The 25,103-nt window shown below is 44.7% G+C and overlaps 1 protein-coding gene and 1 long non-coding RNA gene across 2 annotated transcripts; one reads left to right on the plus strand and one right to left on the minus strand.

The window, feature by feature from the left end:
• Positions 1-2,686: 2,686 nt before the first annotated feature.
• Positions 2,687-5,124, minus strand: LOC127017218 (uncharacterized). Its single transcript, XR_007766550.1, has 3 exons — positions 4,964-5,124; positions 3,698-3,833; positions 2,687-2,803 (listed from the first exon to the last, which is right to left on the minus strand). It is a non-coding gene; the product is annotated as an uncharacterized LOC127017218 (long non-coding RNA).
• A 1,899-nt stretch (positions 5,125-7,023) lies between these two features.
• On the plus strand, positions 7,024-10,092 carry CALCA (calcitonin related polypeptide alpha). Its single transcript, XM_050898014.1, has 4 exons — positions 7,024-7,079; positions 8,180-8,275; positions 8,586-8,717; positions 9,547-10,092. Exons 2-4 carry the CDS (start codon positions 8,190-8,192, stop codon positions 9,743-9,745), a joined length of 417 nt encoding a protein of 138 aa, XP_050753971.1. The 5' UTR covers positions 7,024-7,079; positions 8,180-8,189; the 3' UTR covers positions 9,746-10,092.
• The last annotated feature ends 15,011 nt before the right edge of the window (positions 10,093-25,103 follow it).

Below are 25,103 nucleotides of genomic sequence, written 5' to 3' on the forward strand. Positions count from 1 at the left end.
ATACTTAGGTCAATTTTATGCATAAATTTAGAAATTTATCTTTTTAATTGATAGTCTCACATGACTATTGGTTCCCAGAAGCTCTGCTGTAAGTAGATTAGCAAATACTATGTCGAAATAGCCTTTGCCTTCATGTACTATTTACCAGCACTGAAAAGAGAGATCTTTTTTGGTCCCCAATTTAGCTGAAGGTACAGGCTAAATTGTTGCCCTTGCACAAGTGCCTTTTGTCAAGAATCAAAACAATTAAACAGTCAGCTAAGAAACAATTGCACCCGGCCCTCCTCACACAGAGGGCAGTACTGGAAAGAGCAGGGATGTATAGCTGTAGTACCTAACAATGCCAGGACAACTGAATGGTCCTGGAAGGGACTGAGAAAAACACTAAGTTACACTGTGGCTTAATCAGACCTCAGTACTATCAAGACAAAGAATCAAATGATGACATGAGACCTTCCACCCTCCTTATATCCTGTAAAGAACAAGCATGGGATTAACTTCAGGACTTAGGATATAGTTTCTCACGTTTTTGCTGACATGCTTTGATGACATATAAGATAGTAGCATAGCGCTTGTGCAAGCAACCAAATCAAAGTTTTATAACTATGCTATTGCTTAACAAGGTTAGTTTTCTGTTCTGAGGTTATTTTCCAGATAAGGAGTTTGTTCCAACTCTTACCTGCAGAATGCATAAAACTGAAGTGGAAATAGGTGCCGATTTTGAAATATTTTCAGAGATTTTCCTCCATATTTCATCCCCTTTGTGCTGCCCTGGTAACACTGCAACTCTGACCCGAGCTGTATTTGGTGAGCTGCGAGTTCCTCTTGAGGGATTCCCCTTGTCAGCCTATTGGAGGTGCAGCCTGGTTCAGAACTGGGTCTGGCTGGAGCACGGCTGAGTTTTGCCAATTGCCAGTTGTGGGAGCGTGTTGCCAGGCGGCATGAGATAGCGCTGGAGCCTCTGTGAACCTGCTCAGAGGCTGAGCTGCGGTAATGCCGGACAGAAGATGACAGAGCCATAGGCAGCCTCCTTGCGGTCTGCCCCTTCTGCCTTGCCAAGCAAACCTCAATGCAGGACACTGGGGCCCAGTTTGTTTTCAAAGATTATTCCGCCCTGGATTTTGAATATATACAGGGAAACTGCTGCAAAACCTACTGAGCAAAAAAGCTCGGTAGGAATGTTTCAATGAGATTAAAACAATACAACACTGATCTTCTGTTTAAAATGTCTTCCATACGTCGGTCTGGAAGCTTTTCTAAGGCATTTTGGAAGAAAATTTGCTTCCAGACTGATTCACAGCTTTCTCAGTAATTAGTTCAACAGCAGTTCCACTTTCTCAAAAGTAGTCACTGAAGCAGCCTAAATCCAGATTTAATGTCCATTAAAAAAGAACCACTTCAGTGTTGGAATCTGTATCAGTGTTCTGGTTCTCAGCAAAGTACTGCATTTTTATAAAAAAGAGGTTCTCATTTCTGGGCCAAATTCAAACCGAACTACAAGATGGATAGGTAAAACATTGTTTGTGTGGATAAGCTTGATGTGAGCTTATTCTAAATCTGAATATGGCCTTTTGGAGGCTATGGAAGCAGAATTAAGCAAAGGATTAGACCAATTAGGGATGTAAGTTTTGCAAAAGCAAATGCTAACAAAAGTTTGGATGATAGGTAAGGTGTTACATTTCAGAGTTTAAGCCAGTCTCTAGGTATCAAAATTATAGAATCACAGAAATTGGAGGTGAAAGATAGGAAGAGAGCATATTTAGCTGATTATGTTCCTTCTCTGGAGCATATCAACTATACATGTCATTCCTGACAGATGGTAGACTACCATGCCATAAAACCCTCCAGTAAAAGATATGCCATAACTGCAATGCAACCTATTCTTAAGTGTCATTATCTCAATTGTAGAAAGCTCTTTCTTATGTGTGGTATCTCCTTTGTTGCCTTTTAAGCCCATATAGTTTTGTTGTTTTCAATATAGTACCAGAGTGTAGGTTGTTACTGCTTCATGGCAAGTATTTATATTTTTGTTATCACATTTCTCCATAGTCTTTCCTTCTGTTAACTCTCTCCCCAATCTTTGAGCTTGTTCTCCTAAATCATGTTATGGGATCTCTGATAACTCTTACTGGTATTTTTCTGGACTTTCTTAAACTTGCCCAAGTCTTTTTGAGGTATGGCATGCTGTCCTGAACAGAGTACACTAGCACATCTAGATCTTATCAGCAACAAGTAGAGTGTAAGGATTACCTCTCGGGCCTTAAACACGATATTCCTGTTAATATACAGCGTGCTTTTACAACAGCACGATGTTGTTAACTCCGGCTTAGCTTATATCATTTTCTGCAGAACAGATTACAATGAAACGTTAGAAAGATGCTTCCACAGGAGCTCAGCAGTGCTCACTTTCCCCCACGTGGGTTGTAGAGTCTACTTCGGTGGCAGTGTTTTCTGGCCATTTGTGGAGACAGGATCCTGAATTAGATAGACTAGGCATCCACCAGAAACACAGATAAGTAACTCCCCAGCTTCTCTTCGTAAAGAAAGACCATGTGATTTTTACAGCTGGTTTTATCATTAATTGTCCTTATCTGCAAAAGGCTTAATTAGGTGCTATGAAGAATGAGCTTAGAGAGAGCAGAGGCCTGACTCATGCTCACCTCCCTCGTGAAGAACTTACCGTGTCTGTGGATTGTGGCATTGTCATGGTCTACCCTTTCCTTTTTGTAGGGTCCTCTCTTGTCAGATATGAACCATTCTTGGGAATAGAAATTTTGTCTGTGCGGCTCACAGTCTTGTCTATCTTGAAGAATTACATTTTATTATTGAACAAAAATCTCAACGTAATATACAAATGTGATATTTTTGTTTAACAGCTTGTCAGCCGGTAACATTTAAGAACGTCACTGCAGTGTCTATGGCTTGTTGACATAATGGCAATATTTACAGTAGAAAAATGGTTGCACTTTAAAACGTATTGGTTAAATAATATCGAACAGTAGAATATTGTAAGAAGTTGTATCTAGTGTAGAGAAAGAGAGTCACTTTAAAATAGGACAGATTTTTCTTATTCCCTGCAAATTTAAATAAATTTCTTTGAAGAGGAAATTCCTCTTACTTGGAGCTGCAGGTTGCATTAGATCATCTGATTTCTTAAAAAAAAAAATCCAGTCATTCTGTAGCTCTTCATTTCATCTGCTTTGAACCTATACCCATTGATTATTTTACCTGATATATTATCAGGCACTGAAAAAAGCAGAACATGTTCCTTGGAACAGATTGTTTCAGTAAATGTCTTGCTTTCCTAGTGCAGTGCTCAGAAGTACCCCTCTGTGCTAGTTTTTCCATGAATACTTAACCTCTAGTTTTGGATTTATCTAGCAACAGGAGACATTTATCCTGTGAAAATCCTGTATCTTTTTTTACAGCTTCAAAAATAGACAAACTGGTCTTTGGAGTTCTTTGTACTGGGTAAACTGTCTTTCGTCTCATCTTACGTATAAGAGAAGAGAGGTTTGCAAAAAGAAAATGTATCTGGTGAGACCAGATGACGTGTAGCTGAGGGGAAAAAATAGGACAAGCGTTCCAGCTGGGAGTCCCTCCATTAGCTCTGGCAAGGAGCAGCCAAAGTGCTTGCCAACATCCAAGTACTATTTCATCTATACGTGCACAAAAGTAGATCTATTGGCATTCATACCTGTTGCTTTAAATTTATGTTTCTTCCTGTGAAAGCTTAAAGTAGAAGTGTTGGCATCTGAAATCCTGTAATCACTGCATCCTTCAGGCTCCAGCCCGAGGCTGAGTTGCACTGGCAAGAGAAGGACTTGAACTGACTGGAATCAACCACAAGATGAAATTTAACTTTTTCCTCCCTGAAGAACTGAAATATGCTATTACAACAGAGTCGTCTAGATTTTTTAAGGTTAAGCCAGGAATAGTCTATGTGGACAAGGAGTAAATAAATCCCCAAAGGAAATGTGAACAATTAACTGTTAACATAGGAAGAGAAAAGGAGTGGAGTTAGGGAGAGAGACAAATGTCTGACTGGAAGCTCGGTCATTTAAGTTCCTACACTTTATTTCTGTTGGGGTAGCTGTACAAGTCACATTAAAACGGCAAAAGCGATGCTGAGCCGTTTCTTTAGGTGCTACCTAACGTTTGTAAATGCAACCTCAGAAAAACTAGCTTAAAAATCAGAACAGGAGTCGTGGAAACGGAAGAGATTTAAAATCAAATACTTAAAACTCCATCTCCCGCGGGATTCCCGTGATGAGCGTACGTGCGATGGAGCTGCTATTTAAAACGAAATTTTAAATTTGTCTGTGCGGGGGGCAGGAGGAAGCCTCCCGGGGGGGGGCAGGCGAGCGGTGCCCCGAAAACGGGCTAAGGGAGCCGCCAGGAGGGAAGCCCCGAGGCCGGGGGGCGGGCGCAGCCGCGCCGGCACCCCTTACCCCCGCTCGCCAGCGCCAGCGCCGGGGCGAGCCCAGATCTCTGCGGGCACTTTACTCGAGGCTCCAAACGGGGCTTGTGGGCACGGAGCAAGCTCGGACCCGTCACAGCCCCACACGCTCTGCGCTTAACCGCCCCCCCCCGCCCCCGCCGTGCGGCTCTGCGCGCGTTTCTGTCCCGTCACTGCGGGCCGCAGGTGAGCTGGGCAGGTCGGAGCGCGCGACCTCCCCCACCCCCAGCGCTGTAACTCATGAAAAGCTACTAAGACGTGTTAGGAAAAAAAACCCCACCACTGCTTGTCATCTGAAAAAAAAAACAAAACAAAAAAAACCCCCAGAACCCAACCCCCAAAAAACTAAACGGTTTTGCAATCGTCGTTCTGCAAAACGAGCGCGGAGAAGTTGCGCAGAGCCCGCCGGTGCGACGCCCCCTGTGCTGGGAGGGAGGGGGAGACGGGTGGCCGAGCGGGTGCTGCCCCGAAAGGCTGACAGCGAGGGAAAGAAGAAAGGCTCACCGGATGATCAGCGACTCGCGTGTGGTTTTCAGTACGTTCGTGTTCCTTTCTAAACTTCAAAGCTAAAATCGCATCAACAAAACAGTGCCCGCCCCGCGGTTCTCCCCAACTTTATTCACCTCCCGGTGAAACACACGATTCCTGCCATCGGGAGCGACCCGCGTCATCGGCTTCTGCAAAAACATAAACGAAGACACGCCGGGAGGTCCCCAGGAAAGCTCCCCCATCCATTTTAAGTAGCGAAACGAGCGATCTAGCTGCGCTCGGCACCTGTCCCGCGGTGCGGCGCGGTGCGGCCGCGCAATGTGCGCGGCGCTCCGCTCGCTGCGGTGTCACCGCCGGGGCGCGGCGGCAGCGGCGGCAGCGGCGGCAGCAGCGCAGCGCGGGCGTTACTCACCGCTGCCGCCGGCGGTGCCCGCAGCCTCCGGCAACGACGAAGGGCCGCGGCCATGCAGGGGAGCGAGGGCAGGGGCGGGAACGGGCGGAGCCGCGCCGGGCTGGGGGTCCCGGGGACGGTCAGCGCCCCCCCCCCCCCCCCCCCCCCCCCCCCCCCCCCCCCCCCCCCCCCCCCCCCCCCCTCCGGCCGCCGTCCCTGCGCGCCTCTCCGCCCGGCCCATCGCCCGCTGCCGGCGGCTGCCGGGGCTGGGGACAGCGCTTGGGCATTCCTTCTGCCGCGGGGGCACGCACCGGCGGTGCCCGCCGGTGCCGCCGTCCTCGGCAAACGCCCTGCGACTTACGGCGGGCAGGAAAGGCGCTCCCAGCCCGCGGCTCTCGGGAGGGTGGAAGGGCTTTCCGCGTCCAGGCGCTGCAGAGCAGTCCGCCTGGCCCGCTTCTCCCCCCTCCCGGCGCCCGCTCCGGCGGACAGCAGTTTTCTCCCACCCCCGTGTCCCGTCGCGTCTCCCCGTGGCCGCCCCGGGGCGCGGGCAGGGCAGCCGCCCCCGCCGGTCCCCCCCTCCGGGCGGGTACTTGCTGCGCCTGGGCAAACACGCCGCCTGGGCAAACATCCTGCGTGGGCAGGTGCAGCGCCGCCGCGCCGTGACAAAGGGCCCTCCGCGGGTGATGCATGGGGCGGCGGGCAGCTGCCCGGTAATCCCCGCCGGCGCGGCTCAGCGTTACGCCGGGAGAAGGCGACCCCCCCCCCCTTCCCCGGTGCCTCTTCCGTGCACGGAAAGACGCTGCACCTGCCCCTAGAGTTGGGTGATGATGATGGTTTCCTATAGGACCGCGGAGTTACGCCGCAGAGCAGTCCCGGGGAAGGCGGTGCGGTCGCCCGGCAGGGCACAGTGCGGAGAGCAGCTCGCTGCCGCCGCGGGGCTGCTCGCAGGTGCCAAGGGTCCCTCGCTCTGGGGAGGAGCGGCGGGGTGCCGGCCGCAAGCGCCCCCTCCCCTGCCGGGGAAGCGAGGGGGGCCGGGGTGCACCCTTTGGGCAGGGGTCAGCGCTGCCCCGCCCGCCCCGGCGGGAGGCGCGGCGCCCGGGGGGGCGACGGCCGCGGGCACTCCGTGCCCCTGCCCCGCTGCACGCCCCGTCCGTCCCCGGCCCCCGCCCGTGCGGGACCCCCGCCCGACCAAACGCAGCTGCTATCGGGGCGCCGGGACGGCGGCTGGGTACAACCGGGCTCCTCGCTGAAGCCGTGGCGGCTGCCGGGCGGGCGGGGAGGGTGGCCCTGGCGCGAGGGGGGGGAAATCCCGGGGAGGGAGCGGCCCCGCTCTGCAATGCGGTCCCTCTGCTGCAGAGGTCGCCACGTGTGAGCGATCCCGCGGGGGAGCGGGGCCGGGCCGCGGCCGGGCGGCGTGAATGGACCCCCCCCTCCACCCCGCGGTGCCCCCGGCAGCGCCTCTCCCCCGCCGGGTTTTTTGTGAATGGGACGCTCACGGAGCGGGGCATGACGTCACCACCGAGCAGGGCTTTGGCGCCCAATGGCGGGCCGCACCTCGTCGGGCGGCCGAGGCGGTGATTGGCTGGCGGGCCCGCGCGGGCGCCCACGCAGGCTCCCGCGGCGGCAGGTATAAAGGGGAGCCGGCGGGCAGTGCGTGGTACCGCGGCTCGGCGGCGCCACCGGCACCCGGCTCCTCGCCCTCCATCCTCCTCCTGCGCACAGCTCCGCTCCGCACCGCCGGTAAGCACCGCGCCGGCTCCCGGGGGCGGCTCTGGCCGCGGCTCCCTGCGTGGGGCGGGTCGCGTCGCGTGCGCCCCGTTTCTCTCCCGGGGTGCGGAGCTTTGCACGGGGCCGTAATGCCTTCATTCATGTGCTTGTCTACGCGTGGGCAAGGAAGCGAGCCAAGGAAGGTGGGAGAAAGTTAGTACTCGGTTTCTCTCTTCCTTTCCCCCGCCGACACGACGTGGGGTGTCCCGCCAAGGCACACGGGACGGCTCTCCCTGCAAAGCCCTGCCCGGTGCCCGGCCGGGTGCTCTGCTGGTGCTGGGCACCGTCCAGGGCACCCTGGGGAAACGGGGCGTCCTTTGGAAGGTGCCTCGTCGTTCCGGTGAGCCGCATCGAGAATTGGGAGCTAGCAAAGATGAAGCTGAGGTGGTACTTAATGATGTGCTCGTCTGAGTCTAAGGCACTGATGCTGTGAGAAAAAGAGGTGTATCTCAAACCAGGTATCTTCAACTATAGCTATACGTGGGTCTTTTTACAGCTTTTGTTCTTATGACAAATTTCAATAACTATTTCTACTCTGAAACCAGAAAAAGGTTAACTTAAAAACTAAACTGCTTAATTCTTGTAGTGTAATCTGAACTGAGATATTAGTGTGCTAACTGCCAAGAAGCAAGCAGTTTCAGGTAAAATGCTAACAGTGGCACTTCATTCTTAAAAATATTAAACACTAAACACTTTTTTTTCCATGCAACTCGTATCCCATAACTGTGCCTGTTCATGTCGGACACACTGACTATGACATTGTGTGCAGTAGTTAGTCGGAGGAATGTGTTTTCCATCAGTTTGAGGGAAAGTCTGCATTAAGTTGAATGCAGATAGCTGTACCGAACTGCAGCTCTGAAAAGCTGCATTTTTATCCCCTGTAATAGTGCTAAGTTATCTTAAAATTCTGAGAAAACCAAAGTGCGATAGTCAAAAGAAATGGAAAGGTAACATTAAAAAAGCAGTTAGTATTTGTGCTACTTGTGGCTAGGAAACTATGACCCCTTTAGCAGAACGTAGAGGATTGAGAGGGTTGGAAAACAGCCATTGCTTGATGTACCTCTTTGTTGTAGAGAGGAAATCATGGTTATGCTGAAGATTTCATCTTTCCTTGCTGTTTATGCCTTGGTTGTGTGCCAGATGGATAGCTTCCAGGCAGCCCCAGTCAGGTAAGAAGCTGGTCCTGTTGCTGAGTGCTGTATCTGAATGGTATGAAAACACTTAATATTCGTTAGAGATCTAGGAGGGAAATAGATGACAGTGAAAAGCTGGCTTCTCTTGATGCTATTTTTGATACTGTGGCTTTTTGTTACATATATAAAACACCTAATGCTGTGTATGAGGATGTTTTACATATTCACACCAGTGAAAGACACTGTCAATGACATGCAGTAATGCACGACAAACCCATCTCTCCTCTGCGTGGCTCTCTGCAGCAGTCTGGGTTTTATTTATCCTGTTTTGCTTGCCTCTGCTTAGACCTGGCTTGGAGTCTGTAACAGATCGAGTGACACTCAGTGATTACGAAGCTCGGAGGTTATTAAATGCGCTGGTGAAAGAGTTCATACAGATGACAGCAGAAGAGCTGGAGCAAGCCTCTGAGGGGAACAGGTAAGGACTACAGTCCTGGGGCGGGAGAAAGGCAATGGGGGAATGTTGTGTGTTTGGTATTTAGCAAAAGCTATCTTTTATACTTTGCTAAAAAAGAGCACACCCTCTGCAGGTCAAGATTTTTTCTTTTCTTGGGGTAACGGCTAACTGTGGTCACCTAACTGGTAAAGGATGATACTGCAGAGACATCCTAAGGCTGGTGTCGGGAGAATGGCTTCCACCTAGTTAACCTGCTTCTATCTGTCTTTTACAACTGAAAGTAGAGGGCGATTTGAGCTTGAATGAGGGAGTTATGTTAAAATATGGCAGCAAAAGGTATGTCTTCCTAGTGGGAGTGTTAGGGGCCATTCAGTCACTCTTGGATTCTCTGTCGTGAAAGTGCATGCTGTTGTAAGGCATGGAAGGTCCCTGGCAGAGGGGATGTGTTCCTCCTAATGCACGCAGCGCCACTCTCCCCCCTAGACCAAAGGCATGCAAGAGCATTTGCATTATCCTAACAGGATTTGTATTGCAAAGCATGGTGGTGATGTATGAGAGACTGAACAGCATGCTGAATACATGGGAAGTAAAACTTCCTGACCTCCGACTATAAGCACCCAAAAGGCTTATGAACTTGCTTTTCAACAAAACTCAATTCATTGAAAAATAATGTGTTCCTTCTGACTGCGTTTGTATGAACTTTCCTTGCATGGAATGTGATGCTGAGGGTTTGGGTTTTTATTATTTTTTTAAGTTTCCTAACTGTAGATATTTATCTAGGGAAGAAATGCATGAACATGCATGTTTGAGATTACTCTTCCTTTGGGCATGTTTTTTTTCCCCCCTGCAGCCTGGATAGACCTATTTCCAAACGCTGTGCCAGTCTGAGTACTTGTGTGCTGGGCAAACTGTCTCAAGAATTGCACAAATTGCAAACTTACCCTCGCACTGACGTCGGGGCTGGAACTCCTGGCAAGAAACGAAATGTGCTGAGTGACCTGGAACAGGAACGCTATGCAAACTATGGGGAACCCCTAGGCAACAACTAGACATGCTTATTTCTCCCCTTCTCCCTTTTTTTAACCTGATGCATGTGGATCTAACTTTGATTGCTAACATTGCTATGTTCTTTTGATTCTGTTTTTGACAGAGAATGTTTGAGATGGACCTAATGTTAGGAAGACAGAGAACATAACATGCATACCAAGCTAGGGAAAAAAATAAATAAATATAAATGAACAGCACCGCCTTGACATTTCAAATGATTTTCTTAGACCCTGATTAAAAAAAATTCTAAACAAGGCTCTTCATTTCTGGCTGCTAAATGTACAAGTAGACTCTTCTTTTGTGCTTGCCCATGCACTTGTTCAATAAACCTATTTTTCTATAAGGATTAGATCTGCTTGGTTTAATAACTTGTTTTAGAATTTGCGATTTCTAGATAAGGCTAGAGAAATTCTACAAGTTGTCTTAATGTTCAAGAGAGGCAATGCCAGTAATTCTAGAAAAGTTGAAAGAGAACTTAGAAATTGAAATCGTACACATACATTCATATCTGCTAACGTAATCAGGCATGCATACGGTCCTGTTAGTAAGGATCTTGAGAAGCAAAGGAATCGGGAAAGGCTCATACAGATTTGTTCAAACAAACTAGAAATGTAATCCTGTTTAAAGCTGGGTACTGAACACTTCCAGGTAAGAATTTCGTGTTCTTTTCTTTTTTCCTTCTTACTTTACAATAGGTCTTTACACTAGTATATTTAAAACTCAAGTATCTTTAAAATATTTTTATTAATTCAAGACAATATAATGTAGGTGAATTGTAAATGAAGAGACGAAAACAGATTTCTTTACAGTTCTTCTGTTGCAGTACTGCACCTATCTTGTAATCAGAGGCCTGTTCCAAAAAATTGGCATTGATGTTATGAACAGTATTCATTACTAACATTAATAAACTGTTTTGTAATGCTTATCTGAGAAAAATCCCTCCTACTGCAAGAAAAAGTCATTGCTTTAATAGAAAATTCTTCAAGCAAGGACTGTGTGAATGCATATACCTTGAAGTCCCCCATCTAGCAAAATTATTAGCTGTAGGCTGAGCTCTGAGCACAGAACTAATCCTGTTGAAGCCTCTGAACTGCTCCCATGGTGAAGTGCTGTAGTAGACAGAGGTCTAACTCCAGGAAAGAGGGGTTCCCCCATTCTGATTAAATACATGGAAGCAGAATCTTTGTGTGGTTCAGCTCTGAAAGCAACTGGTCAGCTGCTGTGCAGGTACAGCCCTACCGGAGTCACTGACAAAGCTCCTGTTGGCATCAGTGATGCTAGGATTTCATGTGTTTTCTGGGCATTATGGAGCGTAGGTGTCGAAGTTAGAAATTAAAGATCAATGTCTGCTACTGTCCTTCAGCAGCACTACAAACAAAATGCAGACCTAAGCTTTTGGAGGAAGTGGGGACTGGTTAAATGCTCCAGACCTGGACCTCCTCAGCACCTCTCTGGTGGCCATAATGACTTGCTGGAGGCAGGCAATGGCTCAGGTGTTGCTGAAGATCTGGCTTGGCTTAGTCTTCAGTCCCATTGCCCAAGAAAGGAAGGGCTCAGCCACCTTTTGTAGACTGAGACTGACACTTAGAGAAACAGAAAGACTCATCGTTTAGACCTTGTAAGCTGTGCACATAAAAGTTGCAAATGCTTGCTGCACAGCAAGCCTACTTTTTCTTCTATAGAAAAATCTTTCCTAGGCATAGCATCCCTTACTGACGTTTCATTGTATGCAGGGTAGATACTTCAGGAAGTAACTTCTTCATTTTCCTTTTGAAAAGCAGTGTAACAGCACAGAAGAGGGCATGCAACACAGCAACCTGCGTGACTCATCGTCTGGCGGACTTCCTGAGCAGGTCAGGAGGAGTGGGCAAGAACAACTTCGTACCAACCAACGTGGGATCGAAGGCCTTCGGCAGGCGAAGAAGAAACGTTCAAATATAAAAAGCTGAGTGATAATGTGAATATGGTAAATACATTGCAATAAACCGAATCTGCAATGCAGGCAACCTGTGGCATTATCAGAATTTTAGTTTTGCTGGATGAATGACAGACTTAGTGATAATCTCTGAGAAAGCAGAGCAAATAACAGTATAAAAGAAGAAGTTACAAATATAACAGTAGCATGTTTAAACTGAAGAGGAGCCTTTGTAGATGTTCTGCTTAGATAACTAGGTTCACAGTGCATTCACTAAACACAACAGTTTGGTTGGAATTATTTGCTTATTTTACCAGTAAGGTTTCATTATCAACATATCAGTAACTCTGGACTTGTTTCTTTCAGATTGCCATGAAACTGAAAGTTCAACTTTAATTTCTAACGAAAGCAACTCTTCTCCATAAATCAAGACAGCCAAAAAGAAGATTAATTTTGCATCCTAATATTGAAAATGTTTTATTTAATACAAGTGGAAACACTTCTGTTATGTATAGTACAAGACAATCTAGTTATTAAAGTTAAATTATTGTATATTCTTTTTATATGCAACTCTATTTCAAATAAAATGTGACAGCATCTATTATTTATTTATCTGCTAGCTTATGTGATCCATGCTACTAATCCTGGCACTACTGCCAAAACTCGGGGATTATACTGAACTGCTGCCTGGCAAGGCATATGTGTATGATATGGTGTGCTGTGCCTTGATGTAAAACACTTAACTAACCTGATTGTACAGTATGTTTAAAAAAACCCAACAAAACAAACACTTCAATATTGTATCATTTGTGAATTTAAGCAAAATTAAAAAAAGTATTTTAGATACAGTTGGATTGAGAAACTGATTTTTTTTATTTGAACACACTTACAGAAACATTTGGCACTAACCCAACATCCCTGCAGATCAGATGGCCCATTGATCTGCTGCAGCCTTATTAACTGTAAATACTAGGATTTGAGTCAAAAGTTCAGAACAGAAAGAATAGCTGCCTTTTATATATATTCATAAAGCAGTAGTTCAAAAAGACACCGCTTAGTGAGACTTCTGCGAGAAAAATAAAAAGAAGCCACAGTTACATTCAATAAAACAATAGAGACAAACTTCATCATGTGTGGGTTAAGACTAAATGTTTTTATACAGGATGTAGTTCAGATGAAATGACCTAATATGCTTTGTACATTTTTGTCTAAGGTCGAAAAAGTGAATTAGAAAGGGAGAGAAAAAGGAGCTATGGAAATGTACATTTCTTTTAAGCAATTCTGAAACAGTCTATTTAGGGATCAGGGATAAATAATTAGAGTGAGTGGAGAAGAGGGTAGCTGGAAGCAATCCATGGATTTCTAAGTGGTGCTGCCAACTTCCTCCTCAAAGCTGCTGCTGTTTCAGTTTAATAGCTGAGTCAGATATTTGTTTATATTTGTTTTGTGCTCCACAGCTGGACTCTCAAATCTGCTTCAGCAGTTCAGGTGAAGATCACCTCACTGTGCAAAGTAGAGGTTAAGGCTCTCACGATATCTCTGTCTGTCTCTGCTGCAGGTGTAATAGCAAAAAGAGAAGCATGGTCAACCAGATGTAGACATAGCCAGTAAGGCTGTCCAGTGACGACGCTTCTATACCATGCTCATTCGTGGCTATGGTTTTACTCCTTGGGGAACATTTCAGCCCTGGTAAGTCAGCGTACAAAGCAGACCTTGTAGAAGATATAAACAAGTTTAGAGGGAAAACTTCCAGTGCCTAAATGGGCAGAGGAGGGATGTTCAGACTTCGCTCGCAAATCTGTTGCCCACAGATAGTCTAGTGCTTTTTTCCGTTTTTCTCTGAAGTATCCAAGATTGGCCACAACTGGGTGTACTGTACCCACATGGTGAACCACTGCCCTGTGTTTGTATGAGGATCTGGTTGGATTAGTCCCAACTGCCAATTTTGGAGCCTGGAAGCATTCTTTGCCAGGTTTCAGGTATTTTTCCCCATTTTCCTTTGCACAAAGTAGGAGTTATATGCCAAGATCCCTGGCTACCTCAATAACGCCTTTCCCTGGCTTTGCAGAACCTCTGGACACAAGTGACAGGTTGTCTCTTTTGTTCCCTACTACAGCACCCAACAGCTTAATCTCCAAGATAAAATGCCTAAGCACAGTTATTGGGATGAATACATGTAATTTAATGATTCATATTCAATAAGCCAGGCAATGTTCCTGGGCCCCTTCTGGCTTTGAAGTCTAAATGCTCAGGCAGTTTATTTTTTCCATTTACAGGCATTGTCTGTTGAGAGACAGCTGAGGCTGCTTCATGTAATTGTATGACAGCCGTAGTGTCCATCTCTTCTAAAAACTATTAGTCCTTTTCAGTTTAACGAAGTTATGTGTTTTTTCTGTCAGCCAAAGGGATTCCTTAGGCTAATGTTCTATGCCAAATCACAAAACTAATGTGTAAAACAGATTCTAGTAACCTTGGCGCTGGTTTTTACGTTGTCCTGGTTGGAGGAAGGTTGCATGAAACTTTTGATATGAGTTTTTTATTTTGTTTGTTGGTTTTCTTGCCTTAGCAAGAAATAGTTACTTTCATATCTCAAGATCTATTCCTGTTGTATCTTCTGTCTCTTTTCTCATTAAGATCTCTATCTGCGCAGCAATGCAATACACTCACCAAATAAATATGCCTGTAAAGGACAGAGGGCCATAGCACTATGAAAGCAAGGGCAAATAGGAAAAAAGGTGAGGACCCTCACATCCTTTTCCATGATGTGAAGAGATAGAAACCCTTCACCACAAAACTCAGTTGCTCAGAGCTTTAGGAGAAACAGATTATTATTGAAACAAGACAAAACCAGAGGTGTAAACACTAATATTTTAATTTTTAAAATTTTAAGGCCGTGAACATGGTAGAAGGAATTGCAGAGCCACTAGAAGCTTGTCAATTGCTTTGACTGACTTTGTGAACAAGTGGAAGAAATTACTTGCATTTTTTAAAAGTGCTGTTCTTGATAGTATTACCCAAACTTGTCAGCTCTTAAACAAACCCCAAACTTCTACCCCAGGAGAAAATCTGTTTTGGAATTAGCATTTAATAAGGGAAAGTATGGTTTCTAATGTACTTACCTTTCCATTTTAATTACATTGCCATTCTAAGCATGCTGAAAGCTGGCAGAAAATAAAATGTTGGTGCAGTATGTGTGAGTGGCATCAAACCCAGGTTACTTACTATGCAGTCAGCCAAGACAATACAGATCAGTCATGCACGAGTGTTTGTATTCTTGTTTACGAGGCAGCATCATGATGCCTATAGTTTGGTTCTGATGTTTTTAGACACTTGTCAGTGTGTGTTTTCTTTAACAAATAGGTTGTTTTTTTAAGCTGTGTGCAAACGAAGGCTTTGGGAGTGTACTTTGCAAGTAAAGGCCAAGGGGGAAGAAATTTCTGAGAAAGAAATATCTGAGGATAATTTATGACTGTCTTCATGTCATTATAGAGCTTTTGGACTTTAATTTTGCAGATTATTTTCTAGTAGTTTGGTTTTCCAGTACAACTATGGACACAAGCACCATGTGGGCCCAGGAAAGGTTATGAATTTTGCCTAGTCCTCTGCTCTGAGCTGATGGGAAGTAAAAAAGCACCATCTTGTGGCCAGTGAATAAGCACAGTGAGGGCATACAGGGATCCCTCTCAGATGAGGTATTTACCCACTTGCTCCTGCTTTTGTCTTGCTGGTGGGTGCAGCTTCCAGCCTGGCATGGGGTGGGTGAGCAGGGGCACCCACTTGGGCTGGTGCCATGAGGCAAACTCACCTGCTCACCTCCTGGAGCGGGCTGCAGGGATGGGGACGTGCAGGAAGGTGTTGTGGGCTCATCGGGGTGTCACAGGCCCCCAGGGCCACTGTGCAGGGCTGTGGCATCCCACGGGGTATCAGGCAGGTGTGAACCAGCTGCTGGGGGGACCAGGTGATGGATAACAGAGCAGCTAATACCAACACATGTCCCCATGGACCTTTGCGGCTGCCAAAACAGAGATGCAGGAGCTGTTCAGCTGTGAGCTTTTTGCCAAGGGGCAGGTGGGCTCCTGCTCCTAGATCCAACTCAGTTTTTGGTTCAGGATCATGCACCAGGACATCACTGCATGTATTGATAGAGCATCATTTTGAAATAACCCAAGTGGGCTTTCACTGTGGCTCTCTCCAGAAACTTAGATCCCTTTTTTCTCCTTCTGTTAGTGGAATTTAATTCATCTTCCTGAAAGCTTCCATCATCTGCAGTATGAGAAAGAAGCAGAGCTAATGCTATTGCTTCTGACACTGAACACTGCCAAAAGCAACTTATAGCAGGCAGTAGTAAATTTTGGTATTGGTTATCTAATCCAGCATTGTCATGTCTAATTAGCAGATTGAACGTCTCTACAAGGTGAAGAGTTTAAAACATGCTGGAGAATTTGGGTCTGTGCATTTTTCTAGACTGAACTATTTCTGAACAGCAGAATACCTGTTAGAGATGAACTGGGCATTTCAAGCCTGATTTCACCCATGCTGAGCACTGGCAACTTCTTTCCAAGCTGGTTGTGGTCACTGCTTCTGACAATCAGGTGCACCCTGCCCTGACTGCTGGAAGGGGTCCACATGGTGCATACATTTGCTGCCTCTTTACTGTTCTAAAAGGCACCACATCCTTCCCCTGTTCTGCACAGAATTGTCCTCTACTTTGGATGCTCCTTATGCCTTTTAAAGTTATTCTCTTCTGCAGAAAATGTCTAAGGAGTATAGTACCTTTTTTTTTTTTTTTTCAGAAAGTAAATAATTCCCATTTCTAAATTATGCCAAACATTGCGATACTTTCTTTAGGAGATTTCCAATCCATCCTTGGAGTAATAAGAATCATTGCAACATTTCTCTTTTCTTTCTATTCTTGGCTTTATCACAATTCTTTTTTGCACCGATTACTCTTTTAGTTGGGGCTGAGGTGTGATCCCAGCTAACTTATTAGCGTCACCTCCACAAAAACAAATGTTGTCTTTAAAAGTCTGAATGTGTACCTCTGGGCAGGCTTTTTCTTCCCCCTAATTTGTGAGAAAATACTCATAGATCCCACTGGGTGCTTCATTACACTCATATTGGCTGTCCACAAAAGATGATGACACTCTTGCTGGTTTGGCTTTTTTATTTACTTCTGGTGTTGTGTCACATTTCTTCTTCTTTTCAATGGCTTTTCCTAATAGCATCTTGTCACATTAGCACATGAGGCAATTTGACATTGTATTCATCTATTCAGTGTCCATGAACTACAGTATATACCATATATGCAAGAAATCCATTTGATTTTCCAATTGCTCTTTGAGAGTCTGCAAGCCAGTCTTCTTCAAGGAGACTACATGGCAAGGAGTGCGGTCGTCTGCAGGTGACAGTCATGTATGGTAGTCATAGGTACAACGGTCTTGAGTAACCCCTACCAAGGTTGTCTTGAGTAACTGCTCCCAACAGTGCCAGCAAGCATAAGCGCTTGAGATGCTGGCAGCTATGCTATAGAAAGGAAATTGCCTCAGGGTGAAGCAAAGGAGAGGAAGCAATGAAGGCTTTAAACACTAAACAATTTGTGTAATTATGAAGTGCTGGATGCAGTAAGCAGCGGTGTTCGTGAGCTGCCTGCCAGACACCCAGGCGTTTCCCTGAGAGGCCAGAGTTCGCATTAGAGCATAGGAAGGTGGAGAGGACAGTCGGATTAGTGTTTTCAGTGTGTTACCTTGTTTTTCTTAATGTGGTGTTTTGTCTCCTTCAGCACTAGTCAAGTGTTGCTGGTGATCTCCTCCTATCTCCGAGTCCCCTCTGTCAGTCGGGTCAGAAAGGCTGGATGTCCCTGGTGCTAGGGGCTGGCAGGTTGTTTTAGGGCAGGCTGCTCTAGGGCTGGTGGGTACCACGGAGGCAGGCTGTACCTCAGCCCCTCCACAGCGAAGGAAGGGGGACTGATAACTTCTGCTCCTCCAGGCTGGAGCCCCAGCCTTGCCCTGTGGCCAAGGTGTTTCCTCTTGGCCCCTGGGAGAGAGGCATATAAAGGCTGCTTCCTACCGCGTGGCCTGCCGTGTCCCCTGAGGTGCCAACACTGTCGTAGCAGGAGGAGGAGGGCAGCTCCGTGCTGCTTAGCTGCCTCTCACCAGCTCCTGTCCCCCGCCAGCAGCTGTGGCCCAGGGTGCTGGACATGCTGGAGGGTGCCTCCTCCTCCTCTCCCAGGGCCAATGGAAATAGCCCATGGACCCTGATTGTCCCTATCCTGGTAGGTCCCACTGACCTGTATTTGTTGCACAATCAGCTGTCTTCCTGTATAGCTTTGCTGCAGGTCATAGATCATGATCATAAGGAACACTTCTCTTTTGCTGTTTAGAAAACCAGGTATTTTGCTTACTTTCTGTTTGGTCCCTCTCAGGCCATTTCTGCTCCATGAAAGAACTTCATCCTATGGCTATTTGGAGTCTTTATAGCTTCTTCGTAGCTTTGCAAACACTTTGAAAGTCCAAATCAATTATGTCAGCCACATTAATTTGCCCATTATTCTGCTGATATGCTTGAAAGGCTGTTATAGGTCTTCACTGTCTCTTGTTGTGGAGGGAGCCAATTATTCTAATTATCATATGTTCCTAAAATAGTTACATAGATAGTTTATAATTCCATTTTTAGCTCATGATATAACCATGTTTTTATATTGAACAACATCATAGTTATTATTACTAGTGGGTAGGAACGGCCTGTTACTACAAATGAATCCCAAGCAAGTGCATCATGGGGAAGGATGACAGTACCAGTGTAGTGACTTTCATGTGGACAGGCAGATTTTATCTATGGAAGAGTCTCAGTAGCTTAGAGGTGCTTTTTAGCATGTCAGTCCTCCTACAGAGGCTTAAGAAGACAATGCTGCCAGTGACATTTCTGAGCGTGTGTATATTTTCCAAGCAAGGTTTTTACTCTTAGTTAACGCAGTCCTTTCCTCCTAGGCTGGAAAATTCTTCTTCATCATCCTATAGTTAAAGATACTATCTAAGTGTTAAATTAGTTATGAAAATGAATATTGATTTGTGTTCTTAATGTAATAGAAGCAGAGAATTAAATGGAAAAAGGAAATAGATCTGACCTTCAAATGCTGGAGTTGCAGAGTTTAAACGAAAACTGTCTTAGTTTTCATTTAAAAGACTTATAGATAAGCAGATCAGAGACCAAACCATTTGAAACATTTTACGTATATTGACAGTGAAGTCAAAGAATTTTTCATAAACTTTATGCATTGGCTATTTCTAGTTCAAGCATATTCCTGGTAAGGTTACCCACTTCAATGTGCAAAAGTTTTGTTTGCTTTATGTGAAGCTACCTTTTGCTTCTCTTTCCTAACTAAGGTTCTCAGAAGAGACAAAATGTCTGTATTGTACCTTTTTTCCACTAGACAATGGCAGAACTATGTGTTATTTTGCTCCTCGGGTGTCAAAACACTGGTTTTAGAATTGTGTATTTTAAAACCACATGCATTTAGTATTTAACCAACTGAAACATCTTTGTGACTGAAGTTCTTGATAGGATTAGTGTCCCTATTCAGTTATTCCAGTGACTTTCTGAGAGATGATGGAATACCACCTTATAACAACAGCATCTATAGCTGCAGCACTGGTAACTAAAAGCCTTAGCACTGTGTCCTGTCTCTTGGTAGCACAGATTGCCAGTGTCCCACTTGCAGAAAGAACAGCCCAGGCAGCCTCAGGGTCCCTGAGACTTTTCTCTCACTGTAATCACCAGTATTTCCCCTCACCAAAAGTTTTATTGCTTATTTGAGTATTCCTTGCAACATTTGCAGAAGCTATGCTTTATAGGCTGCCACTGGTGCCGCTCTAATGATATGGCAGGTGAGATTTGAGGTAAAGCCCCTACTCCTACAAATGTTAGTAATTTGGCAGGTAAAAACCACTTCTAGTTCAGGAGCTCTTGATGATATGTCAAGATAAAAGTTAACCTGAATTGTCTCTCGCAGCCAGCCAGCTTTAGCTCTCATGCCCCATCAACCCTCCTAAACTGTGCAAGAAACCCCCTTTCTCCTGCAGGCTGTGGGATCTCTGGCTGTGGACACCAGGCTTATCTTTTTTTATGGGCACATTTTTTTCCCCCCAGGTTTTACTCTCTAGTCAGAAATTCAACCTGATGGGGCTTCACAAAGTACAGCCTCCAGCGTACAGATTAGAAAATATTGCGATTTGTACATCAAGTGCTTTTTGCTGTATACCGTTTAATGACCTTATTTAACTTTGTAATTAAGTCAGACTAAGAAGTAATATCCCGTATGTCTCACAACTCACTTTTTTCCTCAAGATCAGTATATCCAGTTCCTGGAATTCAGGTGGCATTTCTCAGGTGAGCTGAAGCTTCTTTACAGCACTCACGGAGGACTCTACATTGATATCAATGTAATGTGTACCTACAAGGCCCATTGATATGGCCACAGAAGTATGAAGTGCCTTTAATGTAAATGAGAATCTAGACTAACGTTTTCATGTCTTCGTTTCAGTCCCAGGTAAAAACTATATCTGGGAAGAAGAGAAAGGAAGGCATTTCACTTTCTGTTTTAGTAAGTTTTTTAGTGACTGCATAGAAATTAAAACTATATAAACGTGCTTAAGAGAGTGATTGGTAAATACATCTTCTAGAAGCTAGAGGGCATAGGAGACACAGAAAGTCTCCGGTATAACTCAGTTATCAAGAGGTGTGAGTGAGTCATTTAGAGTAACTTTCTGTTGCTTTCGCATAAAATGGCACTTGCTACTCAAGTTTAAACTGATTTTCTTCTCCTTCTGAAGAGAATTGACTGAAAAGCAGAAACATCTTTCGGGATTTTTATCAGTTTTGCAGATAGTCTAAAGGAAAATCAATTATTTGTAGAGCTATTGATCTAAATGAAGATGTTAATATATGCTTCCCATTTTTATTCCAGAATAGTTTAGTATTAAGTTTATGTTCTGCAGGAGCTCCTATTATTAACCATTAAAATAGAGAGCTACTCATAATTCTTTTAATGGAAAAAGTGAAAGGTAAGTTCATGGGCATTGCTATCAAGTGGAATAACCATAGACTTCAGAGTTTCACGTGTCTAGGTGGTCTGGTCAAAATATTTTGTGACTTTTCTTTGCCCCTACACAGTATTTCTGTGATAGCGAAATCCTGCTGTGTTTTATGTTACAGTCCATGTGTCTACTAGTATAATACCTGTGTGAGAGGGATACTGGCAGACTCTTTGCAGTATAGACCAAGCCTCTTTTTGTTTGCATTTTAAGAATAAAGTGCACAGGGCTTACCCTAAATGTGTAAGAGGAACAGAGCATCCTGAGCTGCTCTTCGGAAGACCTCCCCAAATTCCAGCGTGTTTTGTTTTCAATTCAAAGTGATCTGATGAGAGAACTGAACTTTGCCGCAGTCTGTAAAGGAGACAAGATGTACATATTGATTCGTTTATGCTGAGTTTCTCTGGTCAGTTGACTTTCTCTCTCAAACAGAAAATCAAAGGTACCGTGAGTTTGTAGGACTCCAGCATCAAAGAAAAGATTCCTTCCAGCCTTTGTGAACTGCTACATTTTCCACAGGTTTTATGCCTGAAGCTGAACCATGGGATGATATACCAGTAAACAAAACAGGACTGGTGGAGTAATGAAACTCCACTGAATTATTCATTCAGTCCTGAATGATGCAGAGAGAGCTACTATAGTGAACACCCCTGAAGACGAGAGCAGCGCACGGCACAGCCTTGCCTGTGCCGTATACCTGACCTGTTTTCCCAGGTAGGCATCTGCAGAAATGAATACCTTGTATAAATGAACTGGAACAACCATGTTTGGTAGCTGTCCATTACTTATCTAGAGATAGTCAATCTAATTCCAAAAAACCAGTTAAGTGCATGCTCCAGTGCCACGGACATAAAATTAAAAGCACTTTCAAGTGCTTTGCTGAAAAGCAATGGACTTCTACACATCTTTAAAGAGAAGCACATCTTCAGGCTTGCTGGCTCAAATCTGATGATGCCTCCTAATCAATGTGACAGATAAATACAGGAAGACAGAATACATCAACACAGAGCTGGTTCCAAAAATCAGTGCGTACCAATAATGTAATTTTAGCCCATGAAGCATTTTCCCAGCTGGCCTTTGGAAGTTGAGGAACTGTACAGCCTCATCAAAAAGGTAGGTATCTCGAGGTACGGTACTCCTACTGCTGTCACGGTTTAATAATGATCAGTGATGTGTTAATGTACTGAGTGGGGAAGGTAAAGGAGGGCGTCCAGAACAGGCAGAGAAGCTGGGGTAGAGAAAGTTATAATCGTGAGGCCAACTGTGTCTATAAAGCTGAACTTGCCTTTCAAATAAAAAATATTTGGAGGTTTATTTTTGGATGGTGCTGGGGGGGAGTTTCTGCTAAAGCCTACTGATAGCAGTGGTGAGTGAATCAGTGTACAGCCCTGGAAGAAAGATTACGCTGGGGGAGGTAAGAAACCCCTCTATAGAATTAATTTGAAATCAAACTCTCCCATCTTCCCGAAAGAAAGTTGTTTCTTTGAAACCCCATTAAAAACTTTGGTGGAAGAAATAAAACATTCAAAATTACTGCAAAATAGTCTGATTGCTGGTATCCACTCATGGCAGAGAAGCACTGGTAGGGAGAATCATGCTGTCATTTCAGATTTGTGCTGGGCTTGAATGTGGTAGTGATGGGTGCTATAAGAAAATCCAAGAGCGAAATAATGGGTGATACCACAGGGTTTGAGAAACATGCAGTACCATGAGGGCTGAGAAGTTATAAAATACTGTTCATTGAGTGCCATCTGTACTGTGTACTCAATGAAGCAGAACCCTGTAGACAAAATAGAATATAAGCATATAAGTAAGGGCAGCACTTTGAATTGTGCAATAATGAGTCAAGGAAAAGCTGGAGTACTCAAGCTTCCCTGCATGTGACTTTGTATCTTAAATAATATCTTTTTAACACTGTATTAATATAAAATCCAGGTATATAGTAATATGCAGATTAATTTAACTCATCTGATATCCCGTTTTAGATGTCTGGCTTCCTTCTGATGGTTGTTACTGCTAAGAGCTGTTGTACTACTTGCAATGCCCTGAGAATAAGGTACAGATGTTGCTTCGCCATCAAATGTCACAGAATATTTGATTTTTTAATCCTCCAATGTTTTTCAGAAATATAATTTACAATTTATTACAGTGTTTTTCCTGTTTATTAGAGGGAAAGTAAAACTTATTAGGATGCCTTGTAATCCTAGAGTAAAATTTAGCAAAATAACCTGATACTTAGTCATAAGAAGCCAAAGGGTTATTTGCTTTTGCTACTAAGCATACGGCTATCGGAGTATGTGACTCTTTGCTTAAAGGCATTTTTCTTCCTGATAGTCATTTGCAGAAGACTGATACATGGTTAGTCCTAAAAATGCAGGTTTTGATTTGATACAATATTATTAACTTCATGTGGTAGAAGACTGCTGTCTTTGCATTTTCTATAGCAGATGTGCACGCCACCTTTGCTAGCTCTGTTTGGTGAGACCGTGTTGCTACGCAGAGCCATGGAAAAGTTCTAGTGTTGTTTCCTTGAAATTATACATATTTATGTCTTGCCACTCTCACAGGCCTCCTCCTTCCTGCTTGATGACTGGAGCTACCTACAGTACCGGGGTTTGGTACTTTATTCTCTGAGCTTGACTTCTAAGAGATCATAATTTATAGGGAGCTTCACTGGGAAACCATTTATTCTAAAAAGTTATGCACTCATGACTTCTCCTGCACAACAGGCTTGTGATTTTTTACTTGATTTTTTGTGATATCTTTGTCTATAGGGCTGAAATAGGATGATGTTTAGTTACTGCTTCTCTGAACTTTTGATACTTGCTGGCTGTTTTCTCTGTGTTATTCCCTATCCAGTCCAGATGTTTCTGCACATGAGCTGCTCAGCCATTCAGCTTATTTTTTTTGGATGGCAAGGCCTTAATTTTCTCTTGTGATGGAGGACATTTGAATGTGGACACTACCCGTTTTTTGTGGAAGGACTCCAGCAGCTCTGGCATTCTTGCATGATTGGATGTGGTTACCAAGAGCCACGATATTCAACTGCTGCATTAAAACTGACCTTGGTAGAGGTTATGTAGCATTTCTCCAGGCTGCTTTGGGTGTATTGTTATGTGTTCCCAAGAGACTGTAACTCAAGCTCATGGAAATCCCACACGAATGGCCCTTGAGATTACTGGCACTCCTCTCAGCCTGTGCTTGACTGACACTGCCTGCAGCCTGTGCTCCCAAGGGGCCTTGATGTTTTAAGCCCAAATTCGGATCTCTTCCTCCCTTGAGACATATGTTGAGGGGGTTATACTCTACTTAAGTCTGACTGGTAGTATTTCCAAAAAAGAAGATGTTAAAAACTGGTTGATCACTCCTCAGGCTGGATTTCCAAACAAACTCTGCACCCAGCAGGTCTCACCAGGACGAAGGAGCCAGGCTGAGTGCTGCAGCCATAAACAAGACCAAATGGGAAGATTTTTCAGAAAAGCTGACTTTGGGCTATCCTGGCAAAACCCTTGTTAAATTCCTTGCTTTGGGCCACAGTACTTGTACGGGTGGGAAGATCATGCAGAAACCTGGCCTTCTCCTCAGAGCTGTTGGGGTAGGCAAGGCTGTCTGAGAAGCGAAAAGCTGCATTTCCTCTCACAGCGGTGGCTTTCTCCATTGCTTGTACAACACATTTTACATTATTAAGTTGCTGGAATAAATACATGAAGAAGGCAGAAAAGGAGAAAGGAAGCTCATGTTTTCTAGTCAGAAGATTAAGAGCAAACTAAAGTGGCAATCATGCAAGGACTTCGGTGTGTGCTTTACTGTAGGCACTGCTAATAGTCCCATTACTGTGAGGGCAAGACAGAGCAAGGCTAAGCAGGGATTAAGAACGCACATAAGTGAGAATATATAAAAAGTAAAATAGGAAGAGATAAACTGGAAAGGGCTAAAATCCAAATCTTAAATTCAAAGAGGGAAGATTATTCTGCTTCTTCCCCCTTCCAAGTTTTTGGGAGGCCAGTTCTGACTATAAGCTGTACAGAGCAAGAAATGTGCCCTAATCTGAACAGAATTTGGGATGCTATTTAATTTGCATTGGATGAAATGAGAAAGAGAAAAAAGGGAATCCAGGCTCAGCAGAAAGGATAGTTTTTTGTTGTGTGAATGCAGTTGCAGGATGCAACCACATCCAGTAGCCAGGAAAAAAAAAAGCATGTTGGTGGTACCATTAGGGGTGCTAAGGAGCGCTGGTATCGATGCCAGTGCATACTGACCAGTCTGAGTGCTTACAATGAGAACAATTAATACCAGATTCCTGAGAAGGTGGTGGAATTTGCCAAGCATCCAAAAAACAACCAGACCATTTTCAGG

Source organism: Gymnogyps californianus, chromosome 5, assembly GCF_018139145.2.
Source record: "Gymnogyps californianus isolate 813 chromosome 5, ASM1813914v2, whole genome shotgun sequence".
NCBI lineage: Eukaryota > Metazoa > Chordata > Aves > Accipitriformes > Cathartidae > Gymnogyps > Gymnogyps californianus.